General features: G+C 37.0%; 6 protein-coding genes across 22 annotated transcripts in view; 3 read left to right on the top strand and 3 right to left on the bottom strand.

Annotated features, from left to right (window-relative positions):
• LOC132202927 (ras-specific guanine nucleotide-releasing factor 2-like) overlaps positions 1–5,803 on the top strand; it is a 76,469-nt gene extending 70,666 nt beyond the window's left edge. For 10 of the 11 annotated variants that reach the window (XM_059630267.1, XM_059630264.1, XM_059630265.1 and 7 more), the window contains 7 exons: positions 625–645; positions 834–1,074; positions 1,151–1,330; positions 1,512–1,609; positions 1,674–1,956; positions 2,013–2,210; positions 2,487–5,803. In XM_059630267.1, the coding sequence (XP_059486250.1) occupies positions 625–645; positions 834–1,074; positions 1,151–1,330; positions 1,512–1,609; positions 1,674–1,956; positions 2,013–2,210; positions 2,487–2,690 (1,225 nt within the window). In that variant the 3' untranslated portion in view covers positions 2,691–5,803. The remainder of the gene's footprint in view (positions 1–624; positions 646–833; positions 1,075–1,150; positions 1,331–1,511; positions 1,610–1,673; positions 1,957–2,012; positions 2,211–2,486) is intronic. The other variant, XM_059630260.1, reaches the window with a different exon arrangement.
• On the bottom strand, positions 5,313–9,185 carry LOC132202930 (proline-, glutamic acid- and leucine-rich protein 1-like). Of its 2 annotated transcripts, XM_059630272.1 has the most exons (14): positions 8,942–9,185; positions 8,822–8,886; positions 8,587–8,738; positions 8,424–8,527; positions 8,285–8,356; positions 7,988–8,215; positions 7,810–7,937; positions 7,566–7,748; positions 7,405–7,506; positions 7,198–7,342; positions 6,952–7,128; positions 6,685–6,888; positions 6,038–6,629; positions 5,313–5,640 (listed from the first exon to the last, which is right to left on the bottom strand). In XM_059630272.1, exons 1-13 carry the CDS (start codon positions 9,053–9,055, stop codon positions 6,060–6,062), a joined length of 2,244 nt encoding a protein of 747 aa, XP_059486255.1. In that variant the 5' UTR covers positions 9,056–9,185; the 3' UTR covers positions 5,313–5,640; positions 6,038–6,059. The 2 variants fall into 2 exon arrangements, with proteins under 2 accessions (XP_059486255.1, XP_059486254.1); XM_059630271.1 differs by lacking the exon at positions 5,313–5,640 and having other exon boundaries at positions 5,946–6,629.
• A 13-nt stretch (positions 9,186–9,198) lies between these two features.
• Positions 9,199–10,965, top strand: LOC132202939 (endonuclease G, mitochondrial). 4 transcript variants are annotated; one of them, XM_059630288.1, is made up of 7 exons: positions 9,199–9,296; positions 9,386–9,639; positions 9,702–9,895; positions 9,943–10,179; positions 10,233–10,413; positions 10,469–10,568; positions 10,651–10,952. In XM_059630288.1, the coding sequence occupies exons 3-6, from the start codon at positions 9,705–9,707 to the stop codon at positions 10,562–10,564; spliced, it is 705 nt and encodes a 234-aa protein (XP_059486271.1). In that variant the 5' UTR covers positions 9,199–9,296; positions 9,386–9,639; positions 9,702–9,704; the 3' UTR covers positions 10,565–10,568; positions 10,651–10,952. The 4 variants fall into 4 exon arrangements, with proteins under 4 accessions (XP_059486271.1, XP_059486269.1, XP_059486270.1 ...); XM_059630286.1 differs by having other exon boundaries at positions 10,469–10,952; XM_059630287.1 differs by having other exon boundaries at positions 9,688–9,895; positions 10,469–10,952.
• Positions 10,591–11,903, bottom strand: LOC132202937 (GPN-loop GTPase 3). The gene is made up of 5 exons (XM_059630284.1): positions 11,668–11,903; positions 11,405–11,601; positions 11,208–11,351; positions 10,971–11,150; positions 10,591–10,908 (listed from the first exon to the last, which is right to left on the bottom strand). Exons 1-5 carry the CDS (start codon positions 11,710–11,712, stop codon positions 10,647–10,649), a joined length of 828 nt encoding a protein of 275 aa, XP_059486267.1. The 5' UTR covers positions 11,713–11,903; the 3' UTR covers positions 10,591–10,646.
• Positions 11,904–11,908: 5 nt separating this feature from the next.
• LOC132202929 (probable multidrug resistance-associated protein lethal(2)03659) lies at positions 11,909–20,625 on the top strand. Of its 3 annotated transcripts, XM_059630269.1 has the most exons (20): positions 11,909–12,236; positions 12,300–12,350; positions 12,680–12,784; positions 14,887–14,994; positions 15,047–15,157; positions 15,217–15,351; positions 15,407–15,614; positions 15,668–15,890; positions 15,954–16,110; positions 16,164–16,302; positions 16,351–16,461; positions 16,906–17,139; positions 17,189–17,475; positions 17,529–17,712; positions 17,771–17,968; positions 18,025–18,224; positions 18,280–18,560; positions 18,611–18,690; positions 18,747–19,772; positions 19,838–20,625. In XM_059630269.1, the coding sequence occupies exons 4-20, from the start codon at positions 14,921–14,923 to the stop codon at positions 20,177–20,179; spliced, it is 3,990 nt and encodes a 1,329-aa protein (XP_059486252.1). In that variant the 5' UTR covers positions 11,909–12,236; positions 12,300–12,350; positions 12,680–12,784; positions 14,887–14,920; the 3' UTR covers positions 20,180–20,625. The 3 variants fall into 3 exon arrangements, with proteins under 3 accessions (XP_059486252.1, XP_059486251.1, XP_059486253.1); XM_059630268.1 differs by having other exon boundaries at positions 11,909–12,350; XM_059630270.1 differs by lacking the exons at positions 11,909–12,236; positions 12,300–12,350; positions 12,680–12,784 and adding an exon at positions 13,415–13,563.
• Positions 20,626–20,911: 286 nt separating this feature from the next.
• On the bottom strand, positions 20,912–23,384 carry LOC132202938 (uncharacterized). Its single transcript, XM_059630285.1, has 6 exons — positions 23,341–23,384; positions 23,144–23,268; positions 22,822–23,037; positions 22,605–22,758; positions 21,851–21,951; positions 20,912–21,454 (listed from the first exon to the last, which is right to left on the bottom strand). Exons 2-6 carry the CDS (start codon positions 23,150–23,152, stop codon positions 21,209–21,211), a joined length of 726 nt encoding a protein of 241 aa, XP_059486268.1. The 5' UTR covers positions 23,153–23,268; positions 23,341–23,384; the 3' UTR covers positions 20,912–21,208.
• Positions 23,385–23,393: the final 9 nt, after the last annotated feature.

Raw genomic sequence — 23,393 nt, 5'->3', positions numbered from 1 at the left:
GCGAATTTATTGATTTTGTTGGCTGCATTTTGCATCCACTTTTGTTACTGCTGCTGTGCGTTCTGTATCAGACATTAATCAGCAAGTCGAGCACATAAATCACCAAAACTAAACAAACAAAATATATTTCTGAACTTTCTTCGTTGTTGTTATGTTCCGTGTTTTGTGTGTTTCTCAAAAGTAATTTTCTTATCTTTACTGACTTAATGGAAATCCCCCAACCAATTGGATCTTTTCTATATTTGTCGGTGCTTTTTTTCTCTTTCAATTATTGTTATTATTTACTATTTATAAAAAAAATATTTAAATGTGCTAATCTCTTTTGTAAATAAATCTTTCTGTAAATATAGACGTATAAATGTTCTTTCAGAACATACTAATCCTTCCCTGCTGAGCAAAAAAAAAAAAATAAAAAATAAAATACTTTTAATTTTGACTCGACTGGAAAATTACTAACATGCGTGTTTTTTCGCCAAATATTTCTGCAAAAGTTCAGAAAAAGTACTCACTGAAAAACTGCATCGGTTTTTTTGGAATGAAATATTTGGCTCTGATGTTGAGTTACTTCATTGTCACTAAATGTTGATCATGCCTTGTGCAAATGCGCCTGCTCTCCTCTGGCAGCATTGGAAACGAACCGCTCTGGTGAGTAAACTTTCTTCCAAAAAATGCAGTTGCATGTTAGCCTGATTGGTATTATATTATCTGTAAATACATTTTGACAAGAAGAAGATTTTCCAAAGAAAAAGCGCACTCGTAGAAGTAGCCCAGGGTTGAACCTTTTAGTCTCCAGTTCTTGCTCGGCTGAAAGTGAAAATTAGTCAAAATTCCAGGTCGAGCACTTCTTCCGCAGCGGCAGCTTTCGCCATCGCCACCTCGGCCTCGAGCAACCCAAGGGACCACACGCCAGCCGTGCCTGTGATGCCGAGGGCCTCAAGGTGCAGCGTCGGCGACGCCATGAGTCTACGCGGCAGCTGCAGAGACAGAAACCGCAGGAAGGAGTCGGTCATGTCCACGGCGGCCACCATGCGGGTGCTCAACGTCCTCAGACACTGGGTGTCCAAACATGCTCAGGTACGATGATTTTTTTTAAGCGATCTCAATTGAAAGGAAGTCAAAATTTTAATTAATAATTCCTGAAATATTTCAGGACTTTGAGTTGGACCAGAGGCTGAAGTCAATGACTATTGAGTTTCTGGACGACATCACTTATAGCCCAAATCTGTTGCCTGCCGAGCACAAAGCAGCGTCGCAATTGCTGAGACTAATCACCAGAGAGGAACCTGATCACGTCAAGGTGGATTTGGAACGGCTGCTGGCAGCGCCAAAGGTTGGTTAATATTTTAAATAAAAAAGCATTTCTACTTAAAATGTAGCATTTTACATTGGACTTGATTTTGTTGATACATTAACATCCCAAAAATAAAAAATTACATTCCTTTACATTTAAACTTACACATAACCTGTTTTTCTTATCAAAACATTTTATTAATTCAATCAAAACATTGCAGTCACCAAGCAAGGAAAGCATTGAGACCCTCTCTGCTCTGGAAATTGCTGAACAAATGACCTACTTGGACCATCAGATTTTCGTCTCCATTTGTAGCGAGTATGCTCTTTACTATTTTTACAATTTTAAATTTTATATTTAAATTAAATCTTAAATTTTGTAGAGAATTTCTTGGTCAGGCTTGGATGAAGACTGACAAAGCAAACAAGGCGCACCACATTCTGCTTATGACCAAGCGCTTCAATGAGGTTTCTCGTCTCGTCGTCTCGGAAATCGTTCGAAGGGACAATTTGGCGGCCAGAATAGCAGCCATCGAGAAGTGGGCGGCTGTGGCTGACATCAGTCGCTGCTTGCACAACTTCAACGGCGTCCTCCAAATTTGCGCCGCGTTCACCAATAGCTCCGTCTTTCGCTTGAAGAAAACTTGGGAGAAAGTTTCCAAAACTGTAGGTTTTTGTCAAGGATTATGGAGAGCATATTTTGATTCGTGATTAATTTGCAGACAAAGCAGTCAATTGAAAAGCTGCAGACCATTGTGTCCGCAGATGGCAGATTCAGAAACCTGAGAGATGCTCTGCACAGATGCGACCCTCCCTGCATCCCATACTTGGGCATGTATCTGACGGATCTGTCATTTATTGAGGAAGGCACACCAAACTTTACTGATGAGGGTTTGCTAAACTTCTCAAAAATGAGAATGGTAAGTAATTTTGTATTATAATTTTTAAAAATAAATTTAAGTTTTGAAGAAAGTTGCAAATATTTAGTTCCTCTGTTCCGATTCAGTTTAGCTTTGGTTCAGTTATGTTTAAATTTTAAATTTAATTTGTTTTCTTTTGGAATTTTTAACCTCAATTGATTTTTTATTAATTTAGTTCATATTATTTTTTTCAACACAATTCAATTTATGTGAAAAAGCTTTACAATTTCTTTGTCTAATAAACAAATCCTTATAACAAAAGAAAAATTTTTATAGATTGCTCACGTCATTCGTGAGATTCGCCACTTCCAGCAGACGCCATACAAAATTGAATTAATTGCCAAAGTGACAAACTACCTGCTGGACCCAACACTCCTGCTGGATGATGACCAACTGTACAACATGTCGCTAGAAATTGAGCCCCGCACCTCGAGGCTGGGTTCAGCGGTCGGCATGAGCCAATGCCAGGACTCCAACTAGGAAGCCAAGTTCCGAGCAGCATATCCAACTTTATAGTAGTTGACAGAATCACACTACACATCATAAAAGCACTCCTAATCAAAATCACGAGAGTAATAATTATATGGATTGTGACTATGCAACTGCCCTGTGTGTACTTGTGTGTAGAGAGAGTTTTTGTGCAGACGAAACTGTGCTATTTTCATGTTGTGCATCAATATCTGTCTGAAAGAAATCGTCACACGACAATTGGATCAAGTTTTGCCATTTAGATTTTAGTGCTCCTCAATTGGCATTCAGAAAAGTAATATCAAGCACAAAATGTGATAAAACAAACAAAACACAGTTCTAGAAATTGGAATCCAAATAGTAAGTTTAAATAACTAAATTATTTTTGCCTAAAAGATCAGTTTGTGATTTCACATAGGAATAATTTGAGCAGGAAAATTAATTCGGTTCCTACGTGTTTACCAATCGAAAGTATTTTTGCGCTATTTATTGAATATTTTGCAAAGATACTCTATTTCAAAGCAAAAACGCTGGCGTTTATAAATCAGGATCAAGAAATTTTCCGCTTAATACTCGGCAGTTAAATGATGGTAAATGTACCAATACAATAGTATCAAATTAATCAAAATCAGGTATTTCGTGCATATTCGTAAAATATTTCAGAGTATTTTTTGAGCATTTTGACTCACTATGAAAGTGATCGCAGCAGAAGTCATATCCTCTCAACTTAAAAAAAAACTGCGCACACGTGGTATGCAAAATGAATGTTGAGTTTAGACGGCGTAATTCTTTTCGTTAGTTCGCGGTCGCCATACTTAATTAATTTCCTCGATCTTACGAGCGAGACGTGGAAACCAAAGCAGTTATTCTAAAAGCAGTGCGAATTCTGTCTCACATCAAGTCATAAAAATAGTATTTGAAAGAAAGGAAAAAAACCCGAAACAAGGAACGAAGTTTGCATTCGAGAGCAAAAAAATTATCCAAATATTAAGAAGCCTTTTGTGTGTGTGTATCAAACTAACTAACATTCCTTTTCATCTCTCTTGTAGACGCAGAGTCTATAAGTGAAGTATACGGCACAACACTACTTAAGTAAGGTGGAAGAACGACGTGTGTCCCAAAACTATGAACCCCCTAATCTGTCTTCCATACTCTTGAATTTGCAGTCAAGTAGTCTCGTGTGTCGACAAAACTATAAATTATCAAAGAAAGCGCGCACACGAAATTTTTCGAATTATAAAAAAAAATTATCTTCTTGCGCTCATATCTAGAAATAACTTTGCGAAAACTGAACCAAAAAAATATACATAACATATTTACCCTTTTCTCATTTCAATGCGTGCGAATGTGTGAATCGAAAAGCAACAATTCTTAGTCTTGCCTTACGATTAAAAATCTTTATAAATTTTATATGTACCTTTTTATCTGCGCATTATCATCTTTTACTATAAAACACTATAAATGCAGCAACAATGCAAAGGAAAAGCGAATCAAAGATTTAAAAACTCCTCTTCTCACAAAAATAAACAATTCTAGTCTACTTCTCTAGTCATTAATGTAGCGAATATTTGCGTTCAACATTATCGCTGAGAATACCTCACAAAGTTGTTCCCTAATGAAAAAGAAATGTGTTAATTATAAATATTGATCTATCCAAAAATGCTGTGCGTTGTTGGTGTCATCGTAGAAAATGTCATTGTTTCGCTGGCGATGTGTACATATTGTAAATCTATTCCGTGAATGTGTGAAGGAGGTCTGCTTAGGACACAATTAATTATTATTTTGTTGGAAAAAGAAGCAGGGTCAAAAAGAGCAAAACTCCTGGGGTTACGAAGCAGCCGAATTTTTGCAAAGGGGAAAATATAATACGTTTTTACTGGGATTCATCCGACTAGCTTATTGCTCTGTCATCGTAGTTATTATTTTCTGAAGGAAAAATTCGCATATCAGATCCAATACGAAAATTTCATTTTCTGGGTGATTGTTATAGCGTTCGACCTCTACCTCTCATTCTCAGTGCTTCAAAATCCCTCTCGCAAAACTTGCATACTGCTAGAAATACATTTCCCGCGGTCAACGCACTTTTGACGAGGATAAAAAGTTCCGTCATAATGCAATATACCGTGCAAAAAAGTATGTAAATATCCGTATGCGGTGACAAACAAGACGCGTTTTATTACACACAGTGAATGTGGAATTTTGTTGTTACTACTGCCAATACTTATGACAATTGGCCTGCCTTCTTAAAGCTTTAAGCAATAATAATATACATACTAGGCGTTCATAACAAAAAGTAGAGAGCAGGAGATTATGAGAGTAACGCAATTCCACTTTTAGCGAGCAGAGAAAAAGAAATATCCTCCAGTAGGTTCAGGTTGGAGAAAAAATCATTCTTCAGAAGACCCATTCATTGAAGTTCTATATCAATGGTTGTGAAAATGTTGTAGATAAATATAATTAATTGTGGTGGCAAAACTTAAGTATCAAAAATCGTATCCCCCATTAAAAAGTGTCCCGGTCATATTGCTCGTTAGTTGTTGAACAGAGGGGACGATTAAAAAAAAAATACTAAACATGAGACAAGTTTTGAAGATAGCATATCGAAATTACATGATTGAAAAAATTTTTCCGCCTCGTTCAGTTGGTTTCCATAATATTTTATTCCGCTTCTCTGATTGGCAACAAGTGAAATATTCCTAATATTTTTGTAAGTGTTAAAACTAATTGGCTATTTAAAGATATTCAATTCAAATCATTATCACTGTTGAAACGTCAGAAGATTATTTCCCCAAAAACAAAGAAAAGTATATATATTGCTGTTGCATTGCCAGAGTTGTTCACATGTTCCAAGCATCCCAATCAAAATCGTGTTGATCGATTTATTAACCGTTGTTTTAATTAAGTGTAGTGATGTGTACGTCGGCGTGGCAAACCAAAATAAATTCTTCTGTCGTGCATGAGTCTAAGAATGTATTCAGTGGTTAGTTTGTAGTAGACAGAATACACATGTGAAATCAAGGTGGAGACCTTTCGAAGAGTTGTGTCCCGTGTGAATGCAAGAAATTAAAAAAAAAAAAAAATTAAACACGTAGCCGAATCGTCAAATTACACACACACACACACGAGTAAGAGCAAATTAAGAAAACATATCTCTATCCATCTAATAAAGCAAGCAACAAAAACACTTTGGGATTTCTCTTAAGGCTGTAACCAAGTGAAAACTGGAATGTAAAAAGGTATAAAGATGCAAATAAATCAAGTAGTTGATTATGTTTGAAAATATGCCACTTTTTCATTATTAACCAATTCTGATTCTCCAAATAGCAACAAGATAATTTAAAAAACTTAAATGATCCTACCTTGATGCTATAAAATGTCCATTCACTCGATAAAGTCCGCCAGCATGGTCGCCACGTCGTTTTTGAAGCAATCTGGCTCATTCACCTTCTTCTTTTTTATTGCTGGCTGCTCGTCCAAAAGTTCTATTTCCTCTAGGTCAACACTACTTTGCACTACTGGCTTCTTTTCTTTGGCTTCCTCGACAATTTCCTCTTGCTCTTCTTCGAGATCATTGTCATCAGACGCAGCATCTTCAACTGTTGTTACTTGTATTTCCTCCAAAACTTCAAGATCCGAGTCCTCTTCTTTTTCTCTGCAAGTTTCTTTGTCTTGGAAGTTCTTTGTATCAGGTCCTTCAGCTGAACTTTCCAACTCTACTTCCTTGATATTTCCAGTTTCACTCTCTCCACCAATCCCGTCTGGAACCTCCGCATCCTCTTGCTCTGGTTCTCCAGATGCAACAGATTCTTCATCATCTTCGTCAACTTCTCTCTGAGCCATGACATGGTCTTTCAAATCTTCTAAGACTTCAGATTCCATCACGATACTAGGATAGACGGGGAATGAAACCCGGTGAGTTACTTGCAGACCTTGTTGGCAAACTCGTTTAATCTAAAAAGGTAAAAGAGTAAAAATCAATTATTTAATGTAATGCAAATATCATTACTTTTTTGTTTTGGTTTGACTGTCCTGCACTGAATAGCATTGTGGCGTAAATGGTAGGAGGTGGACACAGTGGATGGCTGAATAATATCATGGACTGCAAAATTTCGTACAGTAGAAGTTGACAGTCCATCGGTTTGTAAAGATTATGCAAATCCTGTCCTCGTTGAATATCAATTAACAATCCTACGACCAATGTTTGCAGTGTCTAAAAAGTTTTAACATGACATTAAATATTTTCATTGATAAAATGTAATTTTAAAATAGTTACCTTGTGGTGAGAAGATTTGATCAAATTTCCAGCTACAACCAGAATGGAATTTACGACTTCCAAAGCAGCCTTGCAGAGGCTTTTTTCCACAACTTTTGGGACATCAATTGCTGGTTGAAAAATACTTGGCTTTGCGGGAGCTCTGCCCTTTTTCCTTTTTGTTGCTTTGTTAACAACCTGAAATTTAATATTTTCATAAGATTAAATAAAACCTATTAAAAATATTCTAATATTAATGATAATCACCTTGAGGACAACCGCTACTTTTTCCGGGGTGATGTCATTCAATAAGTGAGGCATGATGGCGTCTGCGTAGCTCTCAAATCCCGAAGCACCCTTCATTTCATTCAACCATGAATCCAGGCAGTCGTAAGCATATTTACGAAGACATCTTAATTTCAAGAGGCAGAAATAGTAATCAGACCTATAAATTATTATTTTTTTTTTAAATACCCTGTTGACGGAACATTTTGCTGTTTGTTTTGCGTCCAAGCAAGGGAATTTTTCAGCAGCTGGTAAAATGTCTCTTGGTAAATCAAGAGATTTGTTCCGCTCCTGATTTAAAAAAATGAATTAAAATATGACCTTAAAAAATTCAACTATCACAAACTTACACTGAGATAAGAGCTGTGAGAATACTCAAGAAAGAACTGTGCACGGCAGGAATCAAGTCTCGAAGAACCTGCATCTCTAATAACTCGCCAGTCCCTAAACTTGTGCTTGTCACACCTAAAGCTCTACAAACTAATCCAAGAATATCTTGAACAAGAACACTCTTTTGAATTGTCATGGGCCGTCTATAAAATGTAAACATTAACATTAATGAGCACTTTTTGATGATACAAAGTCAAAACTTACATCAGGAGTGCATTCAAGTAGTAACTCAAATACTTGATCCTCTTCTCAATTTTGTGCAACCGAACAGAAGGCTGCACAGCTTTGACTGGCAACAAGCCAAGGTCGCCAATTGCATTAAATTGGAAGCTCTAGTATGTGTAAATTAAAATTGAGCGTAAAAAATGTAAATTAATGTTACCGTAGGCAGTTCCTGGACTCCTTCATAAAGTGCGTCCAATTCTAAATGCATGGAGCCAATGGTCTTTTTCTGGAGTTGAACAAATGCTGCTTGATGACCTTGCTGAGCCACTCCGCCACCTCCAATCAGTGGTAGACTGGCAAAACAGTTCGCAGCAACCATCGGCAAACCTTTGCCGCCAGTGTTCAGATTGTCTACAATTTCCAACAACCTCTTCTCCACGTTGGCCTTGAGGGAATAGCAATTAAATTAAAATTTACAGTCAGTTTTCAGTTATTAAAATATTATGCAATTTACTTTGATCGAGCCACAAGAGCTGGAAAAACTGTTGAAAATACTGGAAAGTGCATGGCAGGCATGTAGTTTTAGCTGCAAGTTTTTAAATATCACATCATTAATAATAAATATATTATGGATTTATAAACAATCAACTTGCATTTGGTGAAGGTTCATTAAGACAGTCCACAACCTGGGGCACCGCACTGCCAGTGATTGCTTTGATCATGTTTGGGAACTTATCTGCTCTTTTGGAGAGAATTTCTGCAATTCATGATTGAAATAAGATAATTATGATCACACTGATTTAAATAAATCATTACGAATTATGAGAAGACCGTAGCTTCTGACGTTGAGGTTGTTGTGCTTGTCACAACATCTTGACGCTTGCTGAATGAAAGCAGCCCCATTTTCGGCCAAGCAACTGTCAGAAGCATCCTTGGCAATCTGAACCATGAGCCTCAACCCATTTAGCCTGACAAAAATAAGAGTTCAAATTCAAATCAGAAAAACTGTTTTATAATTTAATATAAAAAAGATATTTATGTTTGTACATACTTATCATTTTGAGATGCAACTGCTTTGTTGATGGCTGTCAAGATAGGCTGGACAGTATTGTGATCCTTTGGAAAGTCATTTAGTTATAAAATTAGCAAAGCAAATAAATTAGAAACTTACTGCTCTACTCAATAGTTGGCTCCGTTTCCACGTGTCTATGAGGCATTTTATGGACGCACCGTCTCCCCATGGATTGTTCAAAACGGACAATGATGATTCTACTTCACGTTCCATTTTTTCACAAACAAGAGGATTCGGAATCCTCCGGGGTCTTGAAAGCAATTTAAGTTAAGTAGGCTTTAAAAGATCCCACTTCAACAAACAACACAGCGGCGTGAGATGGGAGCACATGGGCGATGAGAGGGGCGTGTCCACGCCGAAAAAGAGGTTTGAGACAGCTGTGTTTTGTAAATAAATGAAAATTACATTATCTGTCGATGCTTTTTGGTGTTCTATTCTAATTAATTAATAACACGTACGTTAAATTTAATTTATATTTAAAAAACATTTACTTCATAATTATTGTCATTTATGTGTTACATTATAAACAATTATCATTTTTAGGACTTTTAAATTCCCACTGGAATCAAGAATAAAGTGAAATAATTATATCAATTTCATATCATGTCTCGGCTAACCCAAATAATGACCTTTGCCGGTGTTGGCATGAGTGCTTGGCTGGGTGGAATGATAACTGAAAGATACAAAATAAAAGAGCAATTTCAAAAGCCCGGTCTCCCTATTTTTTCCACCGTCTCAGCTGCTACTCCGGTTCCACCACAATCAACTCTTCCAAAGGCTGTAAACCGAGATCGGAGGTTACAAAATTTTAGACAATGCAAAATGCTCTAGCAAAATTAATGCAGAAGTTTTATTACAGATCATGCGTTTTGGATTTCCTAGTCTCGACAACATCAGATCTATGGATGACTTCGTTTTATCTTACGACAAAAGAAATCGAGTTGCAAATTGGGTATTTGAACACATAAATAAAGAGTCGGTCCAGAAAAACCCAGCCGTTGACCGCTCTAAGTGTGAATTCTATGAAGACAAATCAGTTCACGAGTTCTTCAGGTAAAAAAATAATAATAATTGGATTTTGGTAATCCAGATAATTTTAGATCGACTAACGCGGATTATAAAGGAAGTGGATATGATCGAGGACATATGGCTGCAGCAGGAAACCACAGAATTAACCAACAGCACTGCGACCAAACCTTTGTACTTTCAAACATGGCACCACAGGTTGGAAAAGGATTCAATCGAGATTCGTGGAACAGGCTGGAAATGCATGTTCGAAAATTAACTCATTTTTACAGGAACGTCTACGTCTGCACAGGGCCACTGTACTTGCCCAAGTATTAAGTTTGTTTTAAATTTTATTTAGTTATCTAAAGTGTCTTCCTTGCAGACTTGAGGCAGATGGGAAAAGCTACATCAAGTATCAAGTAATAGGCAAAAACAATGTAGCGGTGCCGACGCATTTTTTCAAAGTTATTGTGATGGAGAGCGACAACCAGAAATTGGACATGGAAGCGTATGTTATGCCAAATGCTGTGATTAAAGATGATACTCCACTAAACGTTTTTCAAGTAATTTCTCATCTTAAATTCTTGACCACAGCTCAATATTATTATTTTTTCTCAGGTTCCCCCGGAGTCGATTGAGAGAGCTGCCGGTTTGTTGTTTTTTGACAAAATAAGCCGTAGCAAATTAAATAAAATCAACGGCAGATGGGCATGACTTGGTAAAAATTATAGTACACGCACTTTAAGGAAAATAAATATTATTTGTAAATACAATTACTTGTACAATGTTCATCTTCTTAGTCGTCATCCTCTGGATCAGGGCACTCAAAGTCTTTTGTTTTAACATCCAAATCTTCTCCATACTGAATGGCCATATCAATGCTCAGAAGAACGTCTGCAATATTTTCTTCGTCCCTCCTGTCTAGAGGAATGAAACGCACCAGGCTGAAGTTCTCTATTAAATTTCCAAGCGCCTCAGTCAGCTTGCAGTACTTTTGACCCCACTTGCTTGTGTTCTCCATGGTTCCCATTAACTCTTCGGTGTCAGGAAGGAGGTACCTATGCAAAGAAAATATTAATTATATTAATTTGTTCGAAATAAACATTTTTAAATAATCTACTTGTCCAATTCTTTTTTGGCTGCTTTGGTGAGAAGATCAATCTTAGTAAGGAGGTTGACGTGGGGTATTTGAAGGTTGACCATCACACTGAGGGCTGCGGTAGTTCCTGATAAAAATTTAGCTCCATCCACCATAAACTGGGAGTCTAAGAGAAAAACTCCGCAAACCCGAATATCCCATCTTCGAAAAGAAAAATAAATTAATTTATAACTTTTCATTATTTAAAGTAATACATGCCTCTGAAGCAGCTCTACCAATTCTTGTAATACAGTCATGTGTGTGTAAAGTTCAATCTGTCCAGGGCAATCAAATAGGAGGTAGTCATCATCTGCTCCTCCTCCGACAGCTTCCTCGAGCCAATCTGTGTTTTTGATCATGTACCTAGGAATAATTATAACAATGATTTAAAAACTTAAAAACATTATTTCACATACTCCATGCAAAATACTAGACCTCCATTGGGGCCCAGGTGCAGATCCTCATCTTCCATCACATCGTCAACCTTGATGAGGTCTCGGATGTCAATGATAGGTTTGTAGTCAAAGTATTCTGCGGCAGGGTCAAGGTTAATCACCTCCATTGTGTGATTCACCGTCTGTGCGTGTTTCAGCATCATTGCGCAATATGACGACTGGAATTGAAAAAATTAAGTATGTAATGCAACAAAAATAAAATATGCATGTTTCGTAAAAAATACCTTTCCGCAACCGGCAGGTCCCATAACCAACTGAGCGTACCGCATTTTGTTTTGTGGTGTCTTTTATGTAGTAAAAAAGGAGGCTTTAATTCGCAAAGACGAAGTTATACACCAGAGGCTCCAAATGAGATCAATCAACAATCTAGAACCCAGAAGAAAAATGAGCGAGACCCACAGCAAAAGCGTGCAGCATGGTGTTGTTTATTTACTTTTTAGCTTTGGCAACGCCCCCTTTTAGTCAAGAGGTTTCGTAAAGTCGGTCGGTCGGCCCGGCAGCGACATGACTTATTCCTTTTTTAATTTCGGCATCATTTTAGTGTCAGCTCAGTGTGCTGATTCTCTAAATTGACTGCACTTTCACTTCAGCACGTTAACATGATTGCTGATCCGAGGAATTCGAAAAGTGCGGCAAGAAAAGCTTATTTTATTCAGCAAGACATCAGAACCATCAAAAGCTAAATAATTTTATTTCACAATTTTACCTTTGATTGTGAAATGAGTGAGTCAAATACTGATCACAGAGAAAGGGCAGAAAATTCATTATTTTGGATTCTGCTGCGAATTGCTGTGTAAATATTTTCTTTGTACCACTTAAAATATTGGTTAAAATATAACTTGTCTGCTGTCGTCAGTCGACCGTCCTGATCTCCTACCCGTCCAATGCAAACTTATTTTAACCCTGTGTGAGTACTTTTATCATGTTCTTATGCAGTAGCAATCATAAGGAAAAAATATATTGTACAAATTTGAGTAGCGCTGTTTCCTGGAAATGGTGAATGCTTGTATGTACTTAATTTTTATATGACAAAATATTTAAATTCTCTAAAAAATATATGATAGTTATACACATGCACATAAGAATATGTCTATATATGAGATATAACTAGCTGCACTTATTGTGTCGTTGTAATTTTGGTAATTTTCTCCTATAATTAAATTTTCTATTTAATAAAAAATTTGGTTTCTTGTTATAACATTAAATTTTTAACAATGAATTGCGTGTATGTTGCAGGATATAACTGAACAAAACTGCGTGATCTTGCATTTTTTGGAGGTCATGAAGGAAGGAAAAATGGCAATAGAGGGAGAAGTGATTCTCTACAGAGAAAAATTTTGAGTAAGTATTGCTTTGTTTAAAACGTTTAAAGATATATAAGAGACTTTTTTTTATAAGTAAACCTCATTTTGAGTTTATTATTTTCTGTTTGCATAAATGGAAGCGCAGAAAATAATATTTGATCATAAATTATTATGCTTTTAAATTTTTAAAATATTATGATGAAGATGCAGCCATCATTAGAATAATTGAGACAAATTTTAACTCACGAATATCACGATATAAAAAAGACAAAAAAGTTGCCAAATTATTTATTCGTGTTTACATCTCATTGCAATTTTTTGTCTTTTTAAAATAATTGAATATAAGTATATAGCGGGGCTATACTATAAAAGCAAAAATAAATTCAGAGTTAGATTGACGACATATTTACAAAGAGATTTTAGGTTAAGAACTGACAAAAATATTAGTACAATAAAAAATTTAAAAACACTAAAAATTTGCTCATTTTACTGCCTAATGGAAAAAATGTTGAGTTTTAAGAAGCCGGCGATCTTAATCTATTAAAAAATGAATATCAATTAATTGTATGAGTTGCCACACCCTAAACGGTTTTTCTATATTGCAATATTTGCCAAGACAGATAAGTCTAACGTGGAACCCTTTATACTCATAGTAAAATTCTTTGATTCGGATTGGACAGCGCACAAATCAACGTTCCAGCGTTTATCAGATTTTTGCTGGCGGTTGATAAAAATGGCATTTTCTGCCATCACAATCATTCTCCAATATGAAATTGGTCTTTACGTGTAGGCTGCGCTCTTGTCCGTAATCTGTTTGTAAGTATCAAACTGCAATAACTCATTTTTTTATTGCATATGTCATAATTTTTATGCTACACATTACTCATTTACAGCCCTCCTAAATTTTGATTTTCAGACGCAATCCATAAATTAATCTACAGTAATGCCACAGTGATATAATTAAAAAAAGATGTGTTTTTTATTTTCTAAATTAAAACTTAATTTTGTTGGATGAAAAAATCAGTCAGCTGTTTTTCCTTCATTTTTCAACGCTGTTTAGCGCAGTTTCAATTTTTCATGAAGTGCTTACCTTAAAATTCTCATTTATAGCTATATGGTTATTAATTTTTGTTGGTAAATATTTTTTTTTACTTCTAAATTTTTTCATTTTTTACTGATATATTTCAATGAGACCATGTTACTTTATAATATAGTGTGAATTTTTATCAGCTTTGTGCGGCTTTGTGGAAGGAACTGATTGTACAATACGATTATAATATTAACTATAGGCACCATAGCTCCATTTTCATAAACTCAATATGTGATGTAGTCACTATAAAAATAATTAATAGCAGAAAATATTTGGAATTTTTAAAGTTTCATTTGACTGAAGAATTTATCAACCTTTTTTTTTTAAATCCGCCCGCTATAAGTTTTACTTAAAACATCTAGAATAATTATTATTGAACTTCACACTGGGATTACTGGGAGCATTAAGTCTTTCACATTGCACTATCATAACTTGATAATAATATATTATATGCATCGCCTGATGAGTACACTGATTTGAAACAATTGAGGAATGATCTGAGTGGTCCACTTAGTAGCTCTTTGCGTATCAGTTTGTAAGCAGTCTTGACCAGTTAATCTTATCAAAATTAATTACAAATTGGCGTCTGAGACACGTGAAAATCCCCAGGCTGCTTTTTACCTTATCAAAGAATTATTTGCTCATTTAGATTTAGCTCTTTATTGCAGATTTTGATGTAAAATTCATTAAAATATTTTGGTGTTTAACATATAATTTAAGAAAATAAATATTATAAATACTTAAAATATCAAATTCTTGGCCAAGTAAAAAAATTAAAGTTTGAATAAGAAACATTAATGATTAAAATCTAAAAACTCTCGCTGTAAAAAATAAATTTGCTCTGCTCTTTTTATTTCTTCTATTTATCACATGTTTTTATTCTCTCCGAATTCTCCAATTGAGCTTTGAACTCATCCAATTGAAAATCATAATGCATTTTAGTCTCTGAACGTCATCTGATTTGTTTCCTTGACACCATTGCTTTTGATTTTCTTTGTCAATGCAACTAAAACAAGTTTTAGTCTTGTAATCCATATCTACTTTTGTAGCTTAATTCATTGCTGATAAAAAAAATCGGACGCCATGGACGCAGGCAAGACCTTAACCAGTCCCCATCCAAGGGCCAAGGCTAACTTCCTCTCGGCAGTTACATTTTGGTAAGGAAATAAAAAACATAAAAAAACCAAAGTTTGACACAAACAATTTAAGGTGGACTTTCTATGTCTTTGCCCGAGGTTACAAAGAGGAGATGAAGGTCGACGACCTGTACATTACACTAAACGATCACAAGTCAGGCAGAGTTGGCAATAAATTGGAAGAGTGAGTGAAAAATTTACTCAAACAGCTTATTTTAATTTAATGGTTGTTTTTTTCTATAGGAACTGGAATAAAGAAAAAGAAAAGGCAAAATTAAAGAATAAAACGCCAAGCTTCTTCAAAGCAGCCTTTAAAACTTTTGGTTGGAAATATATGGCCTGGGGAATAGTGCTGTTTCTTCTTGAAATGGTCATCAGGTACGATTGAATGCAACTATTATTAGAGTTAATGCAATTTATCACATCAATGCAGGGTTTCCCAGCCTATCTTTCTTGGGCGCCTAATTCGCTACTTTTCTGGGCCCAACTCTGGAATTACGCTGGAAAACGCATACCTCTATGCTGTAGGCATAATTATATCTTCAGGACTTGCTGTTATGATATTGCATCCGTACATGATGGCTGTGATTCACCTTGGAATGCAACTCAGGGTAGCGACTTGTTCGTTAATTTACAGAAAAGTAAGAAATTTCACAATTTTTCTTTAAAAAAATTAACTTATTCAATTTCTTAGTCCCTTCGCCTTAGTCACGAAGCAATGAGTCAAACCACTGCTGGTCAGGTGGTTAACCTATTGTCTAACGATGTCAATAGATTTGACGTTGCACCCATGTTTTTACATTTTCTTTGGATCGGACCTATTGAAACAATTTTATGTACTGGTTTAATGTACCTCGAGATGGGCTGGTCCGTGTTCATTGGCATTGCGATTCTCCTGGCTACAATCCCTCTGCAAGGTGTGTAAATTTCTATCATAATTTTACTTCTTGTGGAGGGATTTATTTATTTAAGTTGCTTAGGATTACTTGGAAAAAAGACTTCTGAACTCCGCGCTAAAACAGCAAAGCGCACAGATGAGAGGGTACGTCTTATGAATGAGATCATATCTGGAATTCAAGTAATCAAAATGTATACTTGGGAAAAACCGTTTGCTAAACTGGTTTCTGTGGCTCGAAGGTTTTGATGTCTAAAAATATGTCTCTAAGTAATTTATCAGCTCTTCTTTACAGGATGGAAATCAAGCACATTAGACACGCTTCTTACATTAGAGGCATTTTCTTATCCCTCATTATGATCATTACGAGATTTACGATCTTTATCACAATTGTGGTCTATGTTCTTATTGGCGAGGAAATTACTGCTGAGAAAGTAACATTTCAACATATTTTTACATTAGATCTTAATTGATTTTTCTAGGTTTTTGTCATAACTGCATACTACAACATCATTCGGCAAACAATGACAATTTCGTTCCCTCAAGGGATTTCCCAGCTTGCAGAGTGCATTGTTTCCTTCAGAAGATTGCAGGTAATTAAAGTGATCATCATAAATGATTTTTAATGGATTTATTTTTTAGTTTGTTTAAATTTTTCCAACATGACGCGCTCCGACGTTTAGCACTCCCCGCTCCGCTCACGCTTTTTAGAAAACTCATCGCTCCGCACTCATTCAATTTCCAAAATTTTTTGCTCCGCTCCCCAATTCTTTAAAAATAACTAATTCAAACATAAAAAAGCAGTTGTTCGTCTTTTTTAATTTCCATTGTGTTTGAAACGTAAAATTTAACAAGTTACTATTATAATTCATGTTTTTTACTCTCAATAATTTCAAATTTTATTCAATTTTTTTGATGTAAAACGAAAAAAATAATTTTGTTTTGCAATTTTATTTATAAAAAATCACCAATAAGTTAGGATTTCAATATTTTTTTATTTTTACCAAATAAAAACAATCTGACTTGTACTATTCCAGACATTCTTTATGCTAGACGAGCTTAAGACAGAACACTATAATAAAAAAGTAGCAAAAGAGATGAAGGCAGAGAATCAAGAAAATGGCAAAGACAAAAGTAACAATGGCATTCTACTTACAAACGCTGTTGCAAAATGGGACGATGAAATAACTGAGCCAACATTGAACAATGTGACAGTGAGTCTCACTCGTGGCAAACTCGTCGCTGTTATTGGCCCTGTGGGCTCAGGAAAGGTAGCAATTCCATAAACTATTTTTCGCGTATTGAATAATTTTTTTACAGACGTCATTGATTCACGCACTGCTGGGAGAGCTTTCTCTAAAATCTGGCTCTTTGAAAATGAATGGCAGTGTCTCCTATGCAGCCCAAGAGCCATGGCTTTTTGCTGGGTCTGTCAAACAAAACATCATTTTTGGTCAGCCTTGGGATGCCAAAAGATACAAGGAGGTTGTCAAGGTGTGTGCCCTTGAAAAGGATTTCATTCAGTTCCCATATGGAGACAAGACCGTGGTCGGAGAACGAGGAATTTCTCTGAGTGGTGGGCAGAGAGCTCGAGTGGCACTTGCTAGGTAGATATTGCTTTGATTCTAAATTGTTTTTGGTATCAGCCATCAACTTACAGGGCAGTCTACAAAAAAGCAGATGTCTACCTTCTGGATGACCCTCTATCGGCTGTTGATGCGCATGTAGGTCGCCACTTATTTGATGACTGTATTAAAGGGTACCTAAAAAAGAAAGCTGTGCTTCTTGTCACTCATCAACTTCAGTACTTACATGAAGCCAGCCATATAATAATTCTCAAGAATGTAATTTTTTTAATACATAATTCAAGAACAAATTTCAAGTCTTGGGTTTTAAATTTAGGGAAACGTAGAAGCCCAAGGAACATACCAGCATCTCCAAGAGAGTGGACTCGACTTTGCTGAGCTTTTGGAGGAAAAAGAAGAGGAAGCTGCGGACGATAATGATGGAAAAGATCAAGATGGAGACAACATTAGCTTAGGATCAAGTAAAAGCAGCGTTAGCAAGTCTTCAAAACTTTCTAGGCAGTCGTCAAAGATGGTAAGAGTGAAAACCTTCTAAAAGCATTAATTTATATTTTCCCCTTTTAATTCTAGAGTGTCAGCTCATCTCAGGAACTGATGGGCAAAGGACCTGAAGAAGTTGCAGAAATCAGGACGGAGGGAACAGTTTCGGGAGAAGTCTATGGGCAGTACCTAAGTGCAGGGGGAAGTTACTTCCAGCTTATTTTCATGTTCAGTGTTTTCACGTTAGCACAAGTTGCTGGAAGTGCTGCAGACTACTGGACGTCATTTTGGTGAGTTTAAAAGGTGCCTCAGTCTGAAATATATGACGAAACAATATTTCTAAAGGACAAACTGGGAGGAAGCCCAAGTAGTCAAGCCAACTGAGTCATCTGTGCCAAGAAGCTACTTGTCAATATACGACTTCAACTATTCAGAAATGAGCTGGATGAGCACCGAAAATGGAATCTTCATTTTCACTGGTTTGATGGTGGGTGTGATTGTTTTCTCTCTAGGGAGAACATTCCTATTCTTCAGAGTCTGCATGAGGGCGTCTGTGAACCTCCATGATAGCATGTTCAATTCAATCACCAGAGCAACAATGGCCTTCTTCAATGCAAATCCCTCAGGTGATTTTTGCTCGACATAATATTTGATTTTAATTTATCTTACATCGCAGGACGAGTGCTAAACAGATTTTCAAAGGACATGGGTGCCATTGACGAACTGCTACCAACGGCTATGATTGATTGTTTGCAGGTTAGATTAGAAACTTATCAATTTGGCCTATAAATGTTAATGTCTTTTAATCTCAGATTGCCTTGGCCTTGACTGGAATCATTGTGGTAGTAGCCATCGTCAATGTTTGGCTACTGCTTCCAACATTTGTGATTGCCATTCTATTCTACTTCCTTCGAGTCATCTACCTGAGAACTTCTAGAAGCGTGAAACGCTTGGAAGGTGTGACCAGGAGTCCTGTTTTTTCTCACCTGAACGCGTCAATTCAAGGCATAACCACAATTAGGGCTTTCCAATCACAAGAAATTCTTGCGGAACAGTTCGACAACCACCAAGACTTGCACTCTTCAGCATGGTACCTTTTCATCTCGACAAGCCGCTCGTTTGGTTACTGGCTTGACTTCATTTGCTTCATCTACATTGCAATTGTCACCCTGAGCTTCCTGTTCATCGGCTCCGAGACGTCTGGTGGCAACGTTGGTTTGGCCATCACCCAAGCTCTTGGACTAACTGGAATGTTCCAGTGGGGCATGAGACAATCGGCAGAGATGGAAAACCAAATGACATCTGTGGAAAGAGTGCTGGAATTCTCCAATCTGGAAGCGGAACCACCTCTCGAGACAAACCCCAAGGATGATCCAGGCAAAGGTTGGCCTAGCAAGGGTAATGTCAACTTCGACAAACTAGTCATGCGGTATAGCAAAAACGACCCTCCTGTGCTGAAAGGAATCACCTTCAACATCAAGTCTGGTGAAAAAATTGGCGTCGTCGGCCGCACTGGTGCTGGAAAGTCGTCTCTCATTTCTGCCCTTTTCCGCCTTGCTGATTGCTGCGAAGGAAGAATTGTGATCGACGACATTGACACAGCAAAATTGGGCCTTCATCAGTTGAGAGCCAATATTTCCATCATCCCTCAGGAACCGGTGCTCTTCTCGGGAACAATGAGAAAAAATCTTGATCCATTTGATGAGTTCCCCGACGATAATTTGTGGTCAGCCCTTGAGGAAGTTGAATTGAAAGAAGCTGTTGCAGAATTGCCAGGAGGACTTGGTGCTAAAATGTCTCAGGGTGGCAGCAACTTTAGCGTGGGACAGAGACAGCTGGTAATGTTTTATTACAAAACTATTTAATATTGTTAAGGTAATTCTAATCTTTGGTAAATTTTTAGGTCTGTTTGGCAAGAGCCATTGTTAGAAACAACAGGATCCTTGTCTTGGATGAGGCAACAGCCAACGTTGACCCCAAAACGGATAATTTCATTCAGACTACCATAAGAAAGAAGTTTGCGCATTGTACCGTTTTCACCATTGCTCACCGCTTGCACACAATAATGGACGCGGATAGAGTCTTAGTTATGGACGCAGGCAGAGTTGCAGAACTTGCTGCTCCGTCTGAACTACTAGCGGATCCTAAAACCATTTTTGCTGGCATGGCGCAACAAGTGGGATTGAATCTGTCAAATTACTTGCAAAAAGATTCTTCTAGACAGGCAGAATCTACTAATTTTTAACAAGGGTGAATAATTTTTACTTTTTCAAAGTGGTTAAAAGGTTATCGAACCCGATGTGAAGTTTTGTTAATTTATATTTTCTGTTGTGATACCGTAATTTTTGTGAAATGTGAAGTTTTACAGACATGGAATCCCGCTTCAGCTCTGCTCCGGGCAAAAGAAAAATAAAATTGCTAGCAGCGAAGTGAATTTTTTCCTTAGGAATTGTATTTAAAGACTTTAACTATGGGAAATTTCCAGATTTTTAATTTACTTTAACATTTTAAAAAAAATTTTGTCAAAGAATATTTGAAAATTAAAACTCTCTTGAAATTTCTTTATTAAAAATATATGACATATGATTTTTTCCAAAGTTTTACTTTGTTTTTAAAGATTTTAAAAATGTTTTCCCTCGAAAAATTGTATGACGAAAATGTTTATTGCGGTTTATTGTGATTATTTTGAACAAATCTATTTTAATTTTAGTGTTAAAATTATATTTTTTAGAATGATTTTCTTTAATTATATTAAATACATAATTGTATTTTATGAAAAAAAAATGCCTTATTTTTTTTCTTTAAATCCTTGGGGACTGTGGTATGATTATTAAAAATAATTTAATTTTCATAAATTGTGAACATGCAGTGCATTTCTTTCCTTGGTTGCAAATTCTTGCTTTACGAACTATTAATTTTAGAGCGCTGGAACGCTTGGGTTATATAACTATGGGCTCTCGTGGAAGTTTCTGTGATCATAATATTAAATAACCTGAATAAATCTATAATCCGCAGACTAAAAGAAAAACAGTTTTGTATAACTTGCTTTTAATTTTCCAGTTAAAACTCACAACACAATTGATAACTTTGACAGAGACTATCTCTGGCAATAAAAAAGGAGATCACATTAAACAAAACTAGCGGAATCACATCATCAGTTTGGTCCAAACTGAGACGCAGGTTAAGAAAGGTCAGGGTCGAGTCCCAACTCGATGTCCCGAACACCTCGGGAGTGAGGAAAGGCCGCAGGCGGTGCACGTGTCTCACTCAGGGTTTAGCTGCTCTTGCCCTTCTTGAAGCGCTGCCGCGCCTGTGCCTTTGAATAGCGGGGGGTGTGGGTCTTGCCCTCGGGCACCTCCTCATCTTCACCTTCGTCCTCAGGGTGCGGGCGCGCGGACAGGTCTGGCGGCGGCTCAAGCAACGCCTTCCGCTGGCACTTGACATAGTGCCGGAAGCCGCGCGCCAACGCATATCCCACCATCGCCACCCCCATTGTCGTCAGCACCATCAGGATGGGGTGCTGCAGAAAAAACTAATTAATTAGAAGTTCGGCGATAATTGAATGAATACCATAAATAAGATTCAAGTGAACAGGAAAATTAGCTTGGACGTGGAAATGAACTAGAGTTAAAAAGGAATTTAATGTTTACCTAAGGGGAAATTTCGAAAGTTAAAAATATGTTTAATGTTGGTGTATTTCAATGTTCATCAAATTTTAAATTCTAATGTAAATTCAATTTATTTTACCCCAAAAGTTGGAACAAGTCAGAATAATTAATCATCTTTTTCTAATTAATATTAAATATTTCAAATATTTATTTTTTGATTGGGAAACAGTAAAAATATTTAAGCTTTCAATGCTATGATTGAAATGCTATGATTTAAAAAAATTGTATTTGTTAATAGCTTAGATTACCGAAAGGGACGGTTTGGCTGTGGCAATTTGGTCTGCTATCACAATGATGACCCCGAGAATGATTCCGATGCCAGCTCCGAGCCATGGAATTTGGTCGTCAGCTTTAAAAGAGAAAAATTGGTTTAAATTTTTAAATCACATAAAAAATCAACTTAATTTAAAAAATTTATTTAAAAAAAATTATTATTATTTTTTCTATTTTTGCTTATGGCACCCATGAGCTTATAAGGCTATTGGGTCGGTCTCTTGCCGAAGTCGAGCACCCTTAGCACATTTGTGCTTCCCAACCACCCTGACCCTTGTTCGGGGGCTTTCTAGCAGATTTGGTGGTGCTCGCATGGGCCCCCACCCCCCTTGAGACCTTGCCCTGGCCTTGCCACAAAGGACTTGTGATGAAACGCAGGCATTCGCCACACAAGCCGAGTTCTTCCAGTTTGTGGCTTGGAGGAAACGTGGCAAACCTCCGAGTGCGAGTCGGTACAGCTTGCGACATACCTCCCAAATTCCCGACGTGTCAGCCGAAATGTTATCAATGATTCGCATACCAGAGGCTATTTGTTTCCACAAACAGCCCCAGGCTGAGCATTGATCCCATGACGGCCAAGGAACCCACCGATTAGAATGCAAGCATTCTAACCACTGGGCTTAAAAAAATTATAAATTTTGTGACATTTGAGATTTTAGTAAGAAATTAAATTTGCAATCATCTTTTTCTTCAAATTTAACAAAACTTCAGGATTATTATGGGATGCACCTTTCTTGTCCTTGTGGCACTCATGGGTGGTCCTTGCGATGGCCCCAGCAATGGAGGCATCGTCCGGCTGCAGTAGCAGCGCCTGCCGGTACGACTGAAGGGCCTCTGCAAAGTGGAAGGTGGCAAATTGCACCTCCGCCCTCCGAAAATAGCCCTAAGAAGGAAAATATTTTTAAAAATAGGTACTAATTTATGACATTAAGATTAAGAAATAGACTTTGGCCCAGGTGGGATTGAGCTTGACGGTCTCGTCAGCGTCCTGCAGGGCGAGGAAGAAGTGGCGCATCCGGAGGAAGGCCAGAGAGCGGTTGCTGTGCAGCGAGAAATTGCCGGGCTCGATGGACAGGGCGTGCGTGTAGTGCAGAACAGCCTCCTCAAACTTTCCCTCTTTGACGCACGCGTTGCCGCGCTCCTTCAACTCCTGCACGTTCTCCTAAATGATTAAAACGATTAAAACAAAGTATTTGGAATAAGAACTCCAAAATTGAAAACCTATTGACAGAAAAATTAATTTTTTATGTTTGAATATGTAATCATACCTCACTCATGATTGACTCAATTGTTTTGCACCATCAAAGTTATCAAAGAGCAAAATCACTGAATCAATCGTATCATGGCTTTATAGAGAATTATATGTGTGTAATTTGGAAAACTCAAGATTGATCTGAAAAATCGATTATTTTGTTTTGTTTTGAATTTCGACTTGTGTAATTTGCAATTTTTTTGGAAACCGAACCTTGACCGAACCAAGGATCTTGGACCGAACCTTTCCACAAATCAGCATCATCG

Source organism: Neocloeon triangulifer, unplaced genomic scaffold (assembly GCF_031216515.1).
Source record: "Neocloeon triangulifer isolate White Clay Creek 2 clone unplaced genomic scaffold, ASM3121651v1 ptg000017l, whole genome shotgun sequence".
Classification (NCBI taxonomy): Eukaryota; Metazoa; Arthropoda; class Insecta; order Ephemeroptera; family Baetidae; genus Neocloeon; species Neocloeon triangulifer.
Note: the sequence above shows the minus strand (reverse complement) of the source record. Positions and strands in the feature narration are given on the sequence as shown.